At 41.1% G+C, this 16,648-nt stretch overlaps 1 protein-coding gene across 1 annotated transcript in view; it reads right to left on the minus strand.

Moving 5' to 3' along the window:
* Positions 1-5,836: 5,836 nt before the first annotated feature.
* neurl1aa (neuralized E3 ubiquitin protein ligase 1Aa) overlaps positions 5,837-16,648 on the minus strand; it is a 41,083-nt gene continuing 30,271 nt past the window's right edge. Inside the window, exons 5-6 of the mRNA XM_010740522.3 lie at positions 8,867-9,016; positions 5,837-8,433 (exon numbers count right to left, since the gene is read on the minus strand). Coding sequence (XP_010738824.1) covers positions 8,192-8,433; positions 8,867-9,016 — 392 coding nt within the window. The 3' untranslated portion in view covers positions 5,837-8,191. The remainder of the gene's footprint in view (positions 8,434-8,866; positions 9,017-16,648) is intronic.

Below are 16,648 nucleotides of genomic sequence, written 5' to 3' on the forward strand. Positions count from 1 at the left end.
TGTCGAGGAACGAGGCGCGCCGCTGTGTCTCTGTGGCAACTTTTCTTTGTCTCTGTTTGAATCCCTGTTTCTAATTAGCACAACAGTGTGTCTTAATTAACCCTAGTCAGTCAGATGATATTGCGGCGCTGACGGCTTTCTAATCAAGAGCGCGCGGCTTGCCCGACTCCAAACCTTTTTTTGGAGGGTGGAGGTGAGCTGTCAGGAGTGATTTATGTGGAGTTACAGCTGAGGTAGATTTATGGGATGGTTGCATTTATAGAATAGATTTTATCACCACCCTGCTGTGGAGAGCGGCGTGTCAAAAAACACCCAAAAAAGAGAAACCATGGAAGCCCGAGCTCCTGATCTGTACACTCTGACAAAAACGATCCGTTACCAGCATGTCAGCCACTAACAAACACAACAACAACCACAGGCCTCGAGTCGGACCAAAGGAGGTGCTATTTTTATTTCTTTATTTTTTTATTTTTGTTCTTTTATTACCATTGTTGTTATGCAAAATTTGTTCAAACTCTTGCAGAGCTCCCTTGTTTTCAAAAGATATGCCGTGAGGCTTCATCCCGCTGTAAATGTCAGTGTATCATCCGACCATGAGTCATCGCGCCACCGAATCTCACGCGGTGACGAAGCCGCCGCAATTATCTGTTCGACAGCATCACCGCGCCGCGCGCACCGGGGACACGCGGTGTGCGCAAACGGCGCCTGGATTCCGCTCTGATTGGAGACTTTCTGCACATGCGCATTCCTTTTGAAAACAGGGCATTTTCTTATCTTTCATTTGGACGAGTCTTGTTCCTTTTTTGTATCTTGTACATGTTTACATTGTATCTCGCATTGCCCAAAAAGAGAAACAATATTAAATGTATTATCTTTGTTGTTTTAGACCGCCTCCCTTTCATTTGTCACATAAACACCCCCCTCCTCCCTCCCCCAACTTGTAATACAGCTAGATAGTATGTGACAGTAATATGGCAGATTGAGACATTTATCTCTGTTCGCCTTATTGTGAGAGGCAGATTAAGTGAGTTTAGACGTGGAGGAGCAGAACAATGCAGCCGGTTATATATAGCGAGGTATGACTTATGAGAGAAAAGTGTGAGGGGGTTCGAGAGCGATGAATGAAGACGAATGAGCTCTCGGAGACCCAGTTTCCCCACTAAAGAGGAGAGGCTCTCCTGTATCCAAACGTGTGTGGAGAGATTTATCACTCGTGTCCAAAGTTACATGAAATATATGCTTACGCCTCTGTCCCGGAGACGCACCACAAATCTTCACCTCTTAAAGGAAAATAGGGGTTTTCACAAAGAGTCAGCACCTCACCATCAGTCATGCTCCTCTGACTGAGACTGAGGTGCAATGTTGAGCATTTTAAACATTGTTAGCATGCCAACATTGACATATTAATACGAGTTTAAATAGACTTTAATGAGCCCACAGCAGGGAGATTTACTTGTTATAGCAGCTCGTACTGAAGCTAATGGATAAGAACTTGCTCTGAAGCAGCCCAAGGACCCCAGGACAGGGGACCCCCCACATTTAATTAAAATTTTATATTTACTATATTCATTATTTATAGGATTATCAGCCTATATGTGTTTCAGAACATTCAGCTTCAGGATGTCAGGTACCTCATTGATATGATATGAAAGAGTAGCTGTAGGATCCCGAGCTCGAGGCGTCGTTACTGTAACAAATGTATCCATTCTGCTTCACTTCATATCAAACTACTAACTCATATTATTCAGTAACGTTACCGATTCACATTAATTTTACAACTAAGAACAAACTGCTGTGTTGTGGCCAACACCTTTCCTCACCTTGTTTTGTTTTTTAGTTATTTTTTCAGCTTTTCTTGGTGAGCTGAGTCAAATGATCTGGTTCGCTAAAAAGAAGTGAAATTCCCATCACTAGTGTTTGACACTATGAGTGACACCACACACATTTGACCCATAGTTCATATAAAAATACTGAGGAGAGCTGCTTTAATCAGTCCAACTGTGTAAAAATGGACTGTTTTAAACGAGGAATGAAAGCCTCGGTGTTCACTCACAGGTATATCTCCACTAGATGGCTCTCTTGAACCAGTCTTGCTTCAAAGCCTCCTCCGGACTTCATCAGTGTTGATAGCACAGACAGAGAGATTTTCATATGAATAGACCTGAACATTACATCCTTAATATGTACGTTGACATTGTGTCTTGAAATGAACCTCTATTATGATCAGTCCTTTTTTTTATATACAGAATAACTAATGATATTGAAGGATGGTTATCTCTGGCAGGGTTATGAATGCACAGCTGAACAAAGGGAAATATTAGATCAACTATTCTTTCGGTTAGATTATTACTTCGTTCATATCCCGTTCATTAGATCTTCTTTATGGAGTTGTCGTGAGTCATCGATTGGATGGACAGATGGCTATCAGGGAGCTCGGAGGAGACATCAGACATCTGGATGAGGCGCCTCATGAATTTATAGTGCAGTCATTTTAGTCGGAGCACATCTACAGCTTTGAGTTTCAAAGTAGGGCGCAAGTATTTCCAACTGATCTCCTAATCCCCTACCTGTCACAGTGAGCGCCCCCACCACCACCAGCACCAGCAGCTGTGTCTGGCACAGAGGCCACAGCACATGATGAAACAAAGAGCCTGGGCCCCCCAGATGATTTAGCATTGTGTTTCACCTGGACCTCAAATCTCACATTTCGGTTTCTTCTAAGTCTCCAAGTACCAAAGGTCAAGAGCATATAAACACTATTAACACTCCATTAGGACGTCCAGTGTCATACCAGCAGAGAAGAGAGACCACGAGGCATAACGTGAAGGGGCAACAGTTGGAAGCAAACATGCTACAGTTAACACAGGTGCAATTATACAGAGTATTAGGGGTAGGCAGTCTGATCCTGATCTAGTTTATGTAATTGCAATCACCATTAATGATACAATTGTAATCTTTCTCTGCTTTCAAATGCCTGGTAGACTATAGTCCATTTTCTACTGGTTTCTGTAACTTATCAGGGTCACAGGGTGCTAGAACCAGTCCCAGTTGATGTTGGGTGAGAGGCAGGGCACACCCTGGACAAGTCACCAGTTCACCACAGGGCTGGGCTGACACATAGAGACAAACTACCATTCACTTATAAGCAATTTAGAGTCACCAATTAACCTGTTAACATGTTAGCATGTCTTCAGACTGTGGGAGGAAGCAGACATGGGGGGTTACATGCAAGCTCCACACGAAAAGGCCCTGCAGCCGATAACCTGGGAACCTTCTTGCTGTGAGGCGATGGTCTCCAGAATGTACCATGAGCATAATCAATTGAATTGTTTACGGTAAGTCACCCAAGAAATAGCTATGTGAAATAATTCATCCAGTCACCATAGCCATCTAGTTGGTTCCATCACTCTACTGGTTTGTTCACGTAGAGCAGAAAAGATCAATGAGATCATGTGAGGTTTGGAAACAGAGGTACGATGATGTTAAATACTGCAATCTCTATGATTCGCCTGAAAAGTAGATTGTAAATGCCTTCGATCACGATCTCCATATAAAATCACCAACTTGTCCACCCCTACAATATATATGCACTGAGTGAACAGACAAATAGAAACCCACTGTACACTGCAATGCAAGAGTCCCACAACAAATACTACTTTTGTAAAAGAAGGTATTTTTAACTGTGTGACAGTTGGAAACAGCAGGTCCGCTCACTCACACACTTGTTCTACAGCTAACGCCAACATGCCAACATGGACAACAAGTCAGAAAGCACCCAGAATAATAGAAAGTTTTCAACATCCACAGTTCCATAACAACTACACAAACTTCAAGTGCGGATGAAGGCCATGTGATACGGTCAAAAGCTCCAGAAAGTGGGCCATGAACAATTTAAGTAAGTATTTAATTATTTAAAGGACCTGTGCTGGGCTACTGTAGAAACATGGTGGTTTAAAATGGCAGCCTCCATGAAAGAGGACCCGCTCCCATTGTAGATATAAAAGTATAATTTTTAAGTAACAAAAACAAAATGGTTCTTATTTTCATGTGATTATACATGCATGAAAACATAGTTATGAATATTATATTTCATGTTTGCCTTATTCTGAAAATAAAGACCCCAAATATTACACACTGCACCTTTAATTAATTTATTATTTTTATTATGTATTGTGGACACAATGTGACAAGATGTTACAAGTGACTACCATATTTAAAATGTAGAAATGGTGCCTCTGTTTTCAATGTATTGCATAATGAAAAGTAAAAGCTGAAAATAATAAGCAGGAGCTGAGTGACTGACATGACACCTCTGCTGCATCGAGTCAATGAACATTCATAAATGTTCAGCTTTAGCATGTTAATCATTCCTGTAGAACTTCTGTCCATCAGGAGACAGACGTTTATATCTCCAGATGTTTCCATTGAGGACAACATCGTATTTAAGGTGTTACAGACGGCATAGGAACCTGCATAAAGCTGATGTTTTGTTTCACTGACCAAAGCTTTACATTGATATTTAGAGATGACTTGATTAGGTACTGCTCCAGCTGACTCTTCATGACCACTTAAAGCTGCACTCATCAATTTTATCATCAGTGGATCAAATGACTGTCTAATGTGACAGGTGTCACTCATAGATAACTGTCACACAAAAATGAAAGCCAAAGTGGAGATATAGTGGAGAATTTATCAGCTGATGAGCCTGATATTTTGGAGATGAGCTGGTGGAGACCAAAACAGAGCTCAAAGGAGAGGTAATACTGGTACATGTTTGATGACCAGAAACAGTTTCAAATGAATACTAATGTGCTAATAATAGCACATTAGTATTCATTTGCTGGATGTGCAATCAGCAACTGTTCGGTAACATGTTCAGTCCACCTGTTTATGTCATATCTCAGCTTGTCATAAAGCGATATAGCGATAAGTGACTGTTCACTTTCACATTAGTCACATTATGAGGTCATAATTGTGTTGCGCCACCCCCAATAGGATAAATTAATGCAGCTTTAAGGTGCATCTACATGATTCTCCCTCTCAGAAAATGTTTCGTATTCTCTCTGTCTGAAAGAAAAAAACTCTGTTAATGTCATTTTGAATTATGAAACAAACACATTTTTGCTCAAACACATCTGGAAAGTTTATTAACCACAATCATCCGACTCACACTGAACAGAGCTCACAAACAAACAAACAAACACGTGTCGTTTCAAATGAAAAAGAAAGAAAAGGTCTGCAAAGTACTTCAGCTGCTGAGTCACAACAATGGACATATATATGTATAGAATATTTCTAGCCATTGGTTCAGTCTACATGAACACTAACAGCGTTCCACTCTGATGCTCGTCTTCTGTTGGTCCTGATGTTCACGCAGAGCGAACGGATTACTCGTGCATGACACAAAGTACTGAGAGCCACAGAAAGAACCTCTAAATGTGCTGCTGTGTGACTGGCTGGACACACAGGAGTCATATCAGTACAGCGGCAACGCAGAAAACAAAGCAGACGCGCAAGAAAAGTCCACAAATCATTGATGGACAAATAAATAGTACATTACAGGATCAGTGACATTCAAGGAGCCTGTGGAGTAGAAAAAATAATAATAATGGTGTTTCATCCTTTGATTAAGGTGTATAATATCATTTACAGATCAAAATAATCAGTCACATGCTCTTTTTGCTTCATGTGAACTGCAGTTTGTGTTTATCAGTTAATGTGGTCCAAAGGCGAATGGATAAATGTTTAAAAATGCTTCAACTGAATGCATCAATAGAATTACATGTATACAATGTATTAAAAAAATAAGAAGAAATTTAAATTTTCAATTTGGTCAGAGTGTCTGCACAAAAATAAAACACGCCATGTTTGAGTCTCAGAGAGCAACGCCGGCCTAAACACTTACAAGATTACAATCAGTAGCTTTATAAAGTGACATTAATCATTACCATACGCTGATGGCTCTCAGACTATATAACTAAGATATATAAAAACCAGAATGAGTCGTAGGGCTCCCTAACACGGGCTCACACACACAAAAAAGATAAATTACAAAAAAAGAAAAAAAATAAACACCTGAAATTCAGGGACTGTAATAAAACCAAGAGTTTATATCTCGCACCTCAGAGCAATGAGGTTTTGATTGTGTACTGCAATATATCTTATTGCGGCAAGGTACAAGCAACCCTTCTATATTTTCACTGTTAAAAAAACAAGAATAAATTTAGATTCTCGCGGATTTGGATAAACAAGAAAAATAAATCTTAGATTCATGATAATCAATTAAAACATAGAAACAAACAAAACAACAAACAAAACAGACAAAGCTTTTTTTTTCATTTGTTTTTTCATTTTTTCTTCAAGCACACCGATAAAAATCATTTATCTCTAAATACATAAGTTAACATTCAAATGTGAATTAACACTTCAAGCAGTAGCGAAATCAAACTGTAACGTGGGAGGAGGGACGTGTGAAAGATTACTGTCAGCGTTTGCCCTGAAAGGGACAGCTGGCAAATACCATAGCAGCATAGGTTTGAGCCCCGTTTGTTGATTATCTACAAAATGAAGTACAATGTCAATTAAAAAAACAAAACAACAACAGCCTCTCAGCTTCGAGTGGTGTCCTGTAAGAAGCTATGGCTTACTGCTGAGTTGGTGTATTTACAGCTGAAATCTCTTTCTGGGGGATGTATCAATACATTTTATACTGAAACTAGCGGATAGGAATCATACAAATATTGAAAACACAAGCTTTTTTCTTTCATGTAAAGGATCTTTGCTGCTGGTGAAAGGCCTGCCACAAGAGTTATTAAACATCTGAATACTTGAATACTGGAAATGTCATGGATTTATGTTACAAAAATAACTTTAAATTTGTGTGCTTCTTCTCCCCCGAGTCAACACTGTGACGGTTTGTGCCACACAACAGCATTATTTGGTCATTTTTTCAGGGTTCTTATTTTTTTGGGGGGAAAACACAGAATATGATACATCTGCGTGTAACAAATGAACCTTCTGTGGGTTAAGGCAGGAGGGCTGTGTTGTATCTATGGTGGCTTCTGGTACCATGGCAACAATCCTTAGACTTCATGTGTTGTTATGGGAACTATTTTAGAGGACAATTTGTCATGAGTGCTCACAGTGTATTAGGCATGGTTGTAGGTAAAGTTTGGGAAAAATAGTTCACGTCTTCTTACAAAAGATCGCTGGCCCTGAGGAGAATCCAAATTTACTGTTTCCTCTCATAGATTCGGAGCTGCTGAGTCTGTTGGACGATTGTTTTGAATGTCTTTCAACCTCTCTGTCAATAATGGGGCATTTCTGAGAGGATGATGCTTATTTCAGTGCAACATATCACATTGCAGAGCAAGCAGCTAGATAGCACGACAATATAGCTACCACCGACATTTGCAATAGAACTACCATGAAAGGTACATTAGATTATACGAGTACAAGAGGTGTTTACAATCCTACTTAATATACTCAGCACCGCCTTGCATCTCTAAGCACATCACTCACTGATAATCACCACGACAATTACAGAAATCCATCACTTCATCATGACGCTGCCAGGCAGACTTCCTCTTCTCCAACGCTCAGTAACACACAGACACAAGTTGTGACATACTGAGAAGATTACCTTAGATTACCATGTGCTTTTTTTTTTTTTTTTTTTTTTTTTTTTTTTTTTTAGGGACCGGTTCAGTCAGAAGTACGCATCAGGTTGATGGCATATTTCAGAGCTTCAGTCATCCTCTAAGAGAACTATTATCGAGACTTTCGGCCCCAAAGTGACTCATTTGCTTCGGCACAAATGGGTGACAGTCAGTAAATCTTACATCATGGCTCCAGAAATGAAAGAATTTTGGAATTGGTTCAGTTTCTCTGCTTTAAAGTCTTCTGAGTTCCTCGGAAAGACTGAACACTCTTCGGGTGAGAATACAGTTCTCAGTGGAAACCCCTCCCCTTTCAAGTGCCGCCTCTGCAAGGTGGCTGTGACAGCGACTCTAAAGTAAAAGAGACCTTCCGAGCGATACAGTACCGACTTCTGAAAAGGTCATGCAAGAGAAACCAACCAACAATAACTGTGTGAAAATACTAAACAAAAGTACCAGAGTTCATATTCCCTGAACTTAGACATTTCTTTCCCTGACTCTGGGATTTTGTTGCTCTTAGGTCGTCCGTTCCCTTACGTGCTCCGGTAGGTCTTGATGATGTCCTTGATTTGCCTTCTGCAGATGGGACAGCAGGCGTTGGACATCTTCTTGAGTTTGACGCCGCAGGTGTAGCACAGACACATGTGTCCACAGGCGTAGATGACCGTGTCCACCAAGTTCTCGTAACAGATGGAGCACTCGTCGGACCAAGGCCCGCGGCCTGATGGGAACGTAGGTGACTTGGGGAGGCTGACTGGCGAATTTGGGGTGGTTCCTGTGATGAAAAACAAACATAAAGTTGATATCATACATTTAGTCCATTCAACATACAAAATACTAACATGCAAACATGAAAACGTCCAGTGGAGTGAATGAAGTGAAACAAAATGGCAGGTCAGTTTTAAGTTAAAAGGGTAAAAAAAACTGTGTGTAGGACGTTTTCTATCAGATTTATGTCTTGAACTACGATATGCATTAGAACCATTTATATAACAGCGCTATGTGACATAACACGTGCTGAACACTTTCCTACATCCAGCTGCAGCTGCAGCAGCGGTGGGACCACGGATGGAGCGCTGGCCATTGTCATCTACAACTACTGCGGGCTGGCATCTGCTCACTATCCCGTAATGGCTTCCACTCAGTCCCCTGTGGGGTGATTGATTCTCTGCTTCTGTAGTAGTAACACTCTATCTGGGTGTACCTACCCCCCGCTGAGCTGCAGTAAGCTGCGGAGCACAGGCCTCCATTCAGCACTGGATCAGAGCTGCCACTGCCCAGGGCGCTGGGGGTGTGCGGTGAAGAGGAGGGCGAGCTGGGGTTCGACGTGGTCCGTGGGTCCCCGAGATGAGTGGAACCTAGTCAGAGCAGATTAAGGCAGGGGATTAGATGTTTGTGTTCAATCAGAAGTAGGAATTACTTTAGTAACCAGCTGAAATAAACCTAAAAGAATTTGTCTTGTGAGGTACTGAAGACTGAAACTGTAGAAGTGTTTCTCTTGAATGGCTGTTCTTTTTTTCTTCTGTTTCTTCTTTAATCAACAGTTCCGAAAAATGAACTAAAGCACGATTAACTTTTTTTTCCTCACAATCCTTATGTTACATTTATAGTCATGAAAGCGCAGAGAGAGCACTCCAATCTGTGAGTGCGCACATATTCATCACCGAACAGAAGAGCTTTCTTTTTTAGGAAAGTGTATTTCAGAACAGAGTAGGCGTCCTCCATTCTTTCCACATCCTATATTTACACAAAGGACACGGAAAACAAATGGGAATTCCAAGAACAAGTTTAGGGAACACATGTTGGAATGCCAACGATGCCTAGAAAGACAGGTCAGGCTGGTGGGGGGCTGCCAAATGTTTGACAGGATTCAAAGTCTTTAACATAACACAAGTTGAACATGTGACTTTGAAGCTGCACTAATCAATATTTACACATCAACGATGGAGCACATTACTGTGTGTAATGTAAAAGGGATAGTTTGTATTGATGAAGACAGAGAATCATTACCAGACCGCTGCTCAATGACCTTTTTAGCCTCTTATAGCATGTTGTTTTGGTTGCAAACAAACAGCTCTTGTCAGTTATGTTTTCAGACACAACAGGCAGCTGTTTACAGTGAAAAAGCTTTAATGAATCCATCATGAAGTGTATGCTACCTTCCCAACACCAAACAGCTGTTTAGTTAGCGGCTAGCTAGCAAAAAGGAGTGGAACATTTAACACTTTAACAGTGTCTTTGCAGCTGCTGACGAGCAAAACAGAGCTGAAAGTAGAGTTAGAATGTGTCAGGTGGCCAGAAACTCCAAACTAATGCTAATGTTCATGAACTTCAGCTTGTTCCCAAAACAAAAACCAACCAAATTGCTTTGAATGTGCAGTATCAGGCATATGCAAAATGTGTAATAATAAAATACAGAAGTGTTTCCCACTGGTGAAGTGTAGTGTTACTAATCTTATAGTGTGCTATATCATTTAAAATAACTTTTAACAGTTCTCCATCACAGGTAGTGCAGAGACACCAAAATACGCAACAAATTAATATGCAAATTAGCTGTCTTGCAGAGCATGCAATCAACAAAGAATTCCCATCCAATGCTTTTTTGCCTCTCAACATGAATGCAGATTACTTTAATTACCTTCCCTGCAGCTCGCTGTCAATAAATAACGCACCAACAACTGCATCAGACATCAGCTGCTGTCTGCACATTAGATATTAACCCATCCTATTTTTGGACCAGCTCTTTAAAAAAAAAAAACAACAACAACAAAAACGACATTACTCCACTGCGGTGAATCTTACTGAGGAACATTTCATGATGTGTCTGGGAAACTGGAGTCATCTGCTGTGGCAGAGTCACTGTCAACACCAACCAGTAACATCATGATGATAGCAACACACTAACGAATGTTCCAGCAGTCTGCCAGGCTGCATCTCTCTGTTTCCATCTGATCAATCCAACTGAAGCCCAGGGCCAGCAGACACAGGCCTGTTTCATTTATGTGCCAAGCCAATAATGGGTGATTGGAACTTAGAGAAACCGTCCCATAACTGGCAGTTCATTAACAGCAGCAGTGTTTTTGTCACAGATGGTGAGTCGTGTCTGTATCAGAACTGTTTCGTTGGGGTTGAGGGGGGCTTAGCCAAGAATCTCTTTTGTTTGCATACCGTGGGTTGCCCTGGTGCTCCCGAGCCCCTTGTCTCCTGTATGGCTCGTACTGGACGTACAGTGTGTAACATGATGTAACAGGTCGCCTAGAGCAGTATAAGTGAACACATTTTTAGCAGGGGACCCCCCAGGCAGAATCATGCTCCTTACCCAGCGAGTGTACATGACATGCACTACACATTATGTATAGATACAAGACAGCCCGTGAGTAGAAGCACAGGCAGCTGTTAGTTGACCAATAACAGCAGCTCAAAGTTGAATCAGGCTGGGTTGCAGTAAATGTTTACAAAAGACAGTTTGGATTGCAGTTTTACCTTTTGCTACCATTAACTGTTGGATCTGAATGTTGCATACGTGTTGGACCTACAGTGTGTTTAATGAAATAGTTCTTACCTCTTGTACTGTCTTATTTACACTCATGTATTATTGTTTTCCTTTATTAGTATTATTATTATTACTATTACTACTACTGAATGTTGCTTTCCTCCTTATAGATTTTTTTTTTACTTTAATGTCCAAATTTTTGTCCAAATCAATTGCATAAGCAGAAGCTATGTTATAAACCAACGATCCCCAACCACGGGGCCATTTACTACTCGGCCGCACAGAGAGCATGAAGAAAAAATATTTTGATTATCACATTTGAAAAATGACTGGATACATCCATCTGTGCTACTTGACACGTCAAAACCAGACACTTCTGTCGGTCATGTGATACGTTCCCCTAAATATTAAGTCCACAAGCTATCAAAGATGAGTAAAAAACAAACTTCTTTGGAAAAACCAAAACAAAATTACGGTGTAGACTAGACATAAGAAACACATGGTGTCCAATTAAACCTCACTGGGACTGGCTTATTGTTATGGGCTCCCACTAATTTAGCGTCATGGTGAGATGTATTTTTTATGCACTTTATATTTGTTTTCATGTTTATCGTATCATTTTATTTCGTCATATTTATCCCCCGCCCCTTGAAGGCCGGTCCGTGAAAATATAGTCTAACATGAAATCAGTCCATTACGCAAAACACTGCTACAGTATAAACAATAAAAAATAAAGCTTTCAGTATACTTGAAACAAACTACATTGTAGTATGTGTTGTGTGATTATGACTGAACGTCTTAAAGCTGTTCTGAACGGCCAACTTTGGAACTTTTGATCATAGAGAGTGGTGACATAAAATGAATAAGAGAGACTTTCATACAGTTACTCGTTGCATGCATGGCGTCATCACAAAAGGTGATAAAGTGTGAAGTGGAGTGAAGAATGAAAGGACTGAACCCCACCTGCTTTCACACCTACACTTTGCAATGTGTTAAGTTGCCATGATTATCATATTGTTTTGGAAAATGATTGGACACAGAGGTCAACTTCCACTGATGGAAATCAGACAAATACTTGGTTTTAAGCATACTGAGGCCTTAAATGTGCAAAGGAGGAAGGAAAGCAAAGTGAGAAACCCGCAGTGATTATACTTTATGTGCAACATGTGATGTATATTTGTGTGGAAAGGCTCAGAGTCAACTCAGAATCACTCTGTGACTGTTGAACAGTATATCACTGCGCTGCCCTTACAAGGTGCTACAGGACTCGTCATGTTTCACCTTTCGTCGGATTACTCCAGCCTGACCGCCCTGCAGCCCTGCAGCATGAGCGGCTCCCCTGTGCAACTGAATCCTCTTTCTCTCTCCATGTCCCTCCCCTCCCCCTCGCTGTCCATCTCTCCCCCTGTTAATCCCCCTGGCAGGCAGGGGGGCACCTCCCATCCAGGGCAGCTGAGGCAGGATCTGTGGTGCCCAGCCCTGATCCCGCCTGTTCACCACTAGATTAAACCGACCTGTGTGAACAGCTGTGAGAGGGCAGGCTGCCTCTCTGTGGCCACATCCCTGCTGCTGTCTACTTCCACCATCCACCCGTCTAATCATCCGTCCATCCATCTTTAGCACATATGAGCGAGCCTCTTCCTTTAAAGCATGGGAGGTATGCTGGGTATGTTACTGGAGAGGTGGGTGGGGCTGGGGCTGAGGGGTGCAGAGGACGACGGTGGAGGCCGATGGTTGGAGGGGCTTAGCGTGTTTGTGTGTATAAGGATCACCCCTGTGAGTCACAGATTTTGGCCACAGAGCTGGAGTTACATGGCCTGAAAGAGGGAAAGGAGTCGTACAAACAGTTTACATTCACATTTCTGCGGTGAAATGCGATCCTCGAACACAAAGCCTTTAAAAACGGGTGGCCGCTAATTTAATAGCAGAGAATCTCTTGTTCTGGGGACCAAATGTGCACTTAGGCTCACTATTTTTTTGGGTGTGTGTTTAGATCAGATGAGAGGAAAGCAGCTCAGAGGGTAGTAGTTTAAGGTCATGGCTTACCCTGCTGCATAAAATGTTAATAGTCTCTTTTTTCAGAGCTGGAGATATTATCTTAAGAGACAAAAGAGCTGTTTTGGAGAGAGGACATGGTCATACATCCCTGAGTTGTTTATCTCCTCATCAGGTGTAGTGAGGAGTGTGTGTGTCTCAGTACACATGTCTGAAGGCATTCATGCAATCAGTACACCTGGAAAGATAATGTTGAAAAGTAAAGGATCTGTTTTAAAGGTTAAGAAAATGACTCTGAAATTAAAACAAGATAATCAGGAGCTTGTTCTCCTTTGTTTAGCCTGCAGCTGCAGAAAATGCCAACCCACCGCACCGACCCAGTGCGTGACTCTTCTACAAGGCCTGCCACCATTTTACAGTGAGTGATAATTTACTTGCCTATTGGCTAAATCAGAGAGTCGGTGCTATTATTTGTTTTACAGAGCTCATCATTCAATCATTGAAGCTTGAGGGGGAGAGGAAACATGAAAGTTAATTTGTTACCTCGTAATAATTTCAATTATTCAGTTTATTTTAGTCACTAATAATGTTGCTGAACCGAATTTTCATACTGCTCAGCTGCAGAAATTACTCACATATTACTGTGTGTTCAATAATTGTGCTTTACGAGGAGCAGCAAGGGATTTTTATGGCACTCTGTGCCCCATGTTTCGCCTCTCAGCCTACTGTTCTACCCTCTGATTGGTGGAAGATATACCTGCAGCCTGAGCGAAAGACCTGCAGACATTATGCAGGGCTGTAAAAATGTGGCAAACTCATTTTTCTGGTATTAAAGTATTTAATGTCATTACTGTTTATAGTCAGTCTCCTGAAAAGACAATATCGAGCAATATTTATCATAATGTCAGGCTTGTAAAACTTTTTAGTGCCAATTTTCATGCATTTTTTAAAAATTAGACTCTTAATCTGACGTTGCTTTGATTGATAACTCATTTCATATTATGTCATTAGGTTAAGCTTGATCTATATATACATATATAATGTTTAAATGCAGGAAATAGCACTCATATTAATCGACACCTTTCGACAGACTCAGAGAAAGTTAAGTAGACCATGCAAATTAGAGAGAACAGGACTGTTACTGGAGTAGCACACAGTGCTATATGATCACATCATAGCAGGCTGCCCTATACACTTAATTATAGATGACAAATGAGCCTGTTCGTGTGCATGAATGTAGGCATGGCGTGTCAGTCACTGCAGGGGTACATGTGTGATTATTGGGGGTAGGGGTAAAAAAAAAGAAAAAAAGGTGGTGGAGAACAAAAATGATGAGGAGGAAAACAAAAAAAAAGTGAAAGAAGAGCAGAGGACAGCAGCTAAGACATCAGAAGCTGTGCCCGTGTACGAGGATGTGGGCGGTGAGACGCTTGGCTTGAGCATGAGCGCGCTGACATTTTAATGGAATCTATAATACATGCGAAGTGGGTCACTGGATGGGTGTCCTATTTCCACGCCACGAGGCACAAGGTCCTTCAATATCTCTGTCTCAAAGTTCAACTGTCAACTGGCGTGTTTGTGTTTTTTGGTGTAATCGCACTAATAAGAGATACAGTATTTGGACCAATAATTGGAAAAATACTGTGGTGCAACGCTGTGTGTGACTTGTTGTCTCCCAGTGGGTACAACTGTACGTGACATTTCTTGGAATGGAAAGCTTAGAAAGCACAGATTCTGTCAGGTTTTATGTATGTCAGACTAAACCACCCACATGCAGGGTGCATGCTGCCGGAGTGGCTCTGGGGATGGCAGCTGGTCATTCCAGCAGTCTGTCAGACCAACTCTGCTTTAGAGTCAAATACTATTGCACATCTGAAACTGATAAACTAACCAGCAACGTCCTGTATGCTTTATCTGCGCGTTAAGTCCGATTAATGCTAACACGGCATGCTAACTTTAGGTACACTTACATGCTATGTTTGTGATGTTATGTATTTATTTCACGTAGGCTAATCCCTACAGTGTGTAGTGCAGAGAGGTAGGATAAATTGATTGATTGTAAAATGAGAGATTTACATAGAGATTAGTTTCTGAACTGGACGGTGGTGAACGTCCTCTGTGCATGGCACACCATGCCTGGTGGAATTTGGGGGCAACCCCACCCAAATTTTGGCTTAGTTTGTTGCATTATATATATATATATGATATATATATATATTATATAATATATATAAATATATATATATATATATATATATTTTTTTTTTTTTTTTTTTTTCAATTTCTGTTGACACTGTCAGAAATTCTACCTGTTTCTAATATTATGGTCCTCTGATGTATGCAAGTGTGGTGGTCAAAATATTAGAAACACCTTAATATACATATATGTTATACTGATACTTAGACATGTAATAAAGTATTTATATTGTACAAAATACATATCTTAATAGATTTAAAACAGTGCAGCAGACATTTTCATTTAAAATGATAAAATAAGTAATACTTCCACTAGCATTACTACTAACTAATGCAGTATCGATTTCATCCACCATAATTACCCTGTCCCAGCACTCCTGGCTGACCTGAGCCACCCTGATGTATCTGTTTGAGTATGCCTGCTCCTATTAAGAAGGTCCATTACTTCATGCTTTGTTTGAAGTGAGAGGCCTCTGTGATGACTGCTTTATCCTGCCATCCTGAAGGAGCAGGAGCCCGCTGGGACTGCCAGGCTTTCAAGTTTAACATCCTTCACTCCAAGTAGAAGACGTGGCTCGAAATTCAACTTAACTGAAAGCTAAATTGCTCTCCAGTCAACACAAAGCAATAGATCACGAGTTGCAAGGGCGAGATAAGAGGTGCTTCCTAATTCAAAGCAGCTGGAATGTAAAGATGATTCACACCTCACTGGGAATTCCAAGATCTGCTTCGATAAGGAGATGTGCCTCGGACCGGCCTCATTGTTCTGCTATTCCTGTTTTGTTGTGCTGCCAGGCCTCTCTGGTTTCACTAAATGATTGCTAGAAATGCACGTAGGAAATCCAGGTGGCCCGTTATGCAGGGGTTACCGAGCCAAAATGTAATTTAACAGTAAAGTCGGTGATCTCTGCGCGATAACACGGGAGAAGTAGCGGGTAGAAGTGCAGCTAGATAAGAGGTGCAGGCTGTTTGGAAGTTAAAAACGAGCATGAAAGCTGAATATGTGAAATTCTGCTGAACTGATCACTGACAGTGTCTCCCCACACATCCAGGCTATTCACTGTGATTTGTATTGACGTGGCTGTCAGGGTTGCTTTGCTGTCAGTTGATGTTATGTGGGTCAAGCTAACAGGACAACATTAGTCCACAGTGAACACAAACACGAGCCAAGTTCAAACTCCTGTAACATTACATTTTAAGACTTTTGACGAGAGTAAAGATTAAGCTTTGTCTTCCCTCTCTCTCGCTCTCGTGTGTCTAGTTAAAGCTAATGTTCTTCCCCTCTAACATCTTTTAACCTCTGCTT

This window comes from Larimichthys crocea, chromosome I (genome assembly GCF_000972845.2).
Source record: "Larimichthys crocea isolate SSNF chromosome I, L_crocea_2.0, whole genome shotgun sequence".
NCBI lineage: Eukaryota > Metazoa > Chordata > Actinopteri > Sciaenidae > Larimichthys > Larimichthys crocea.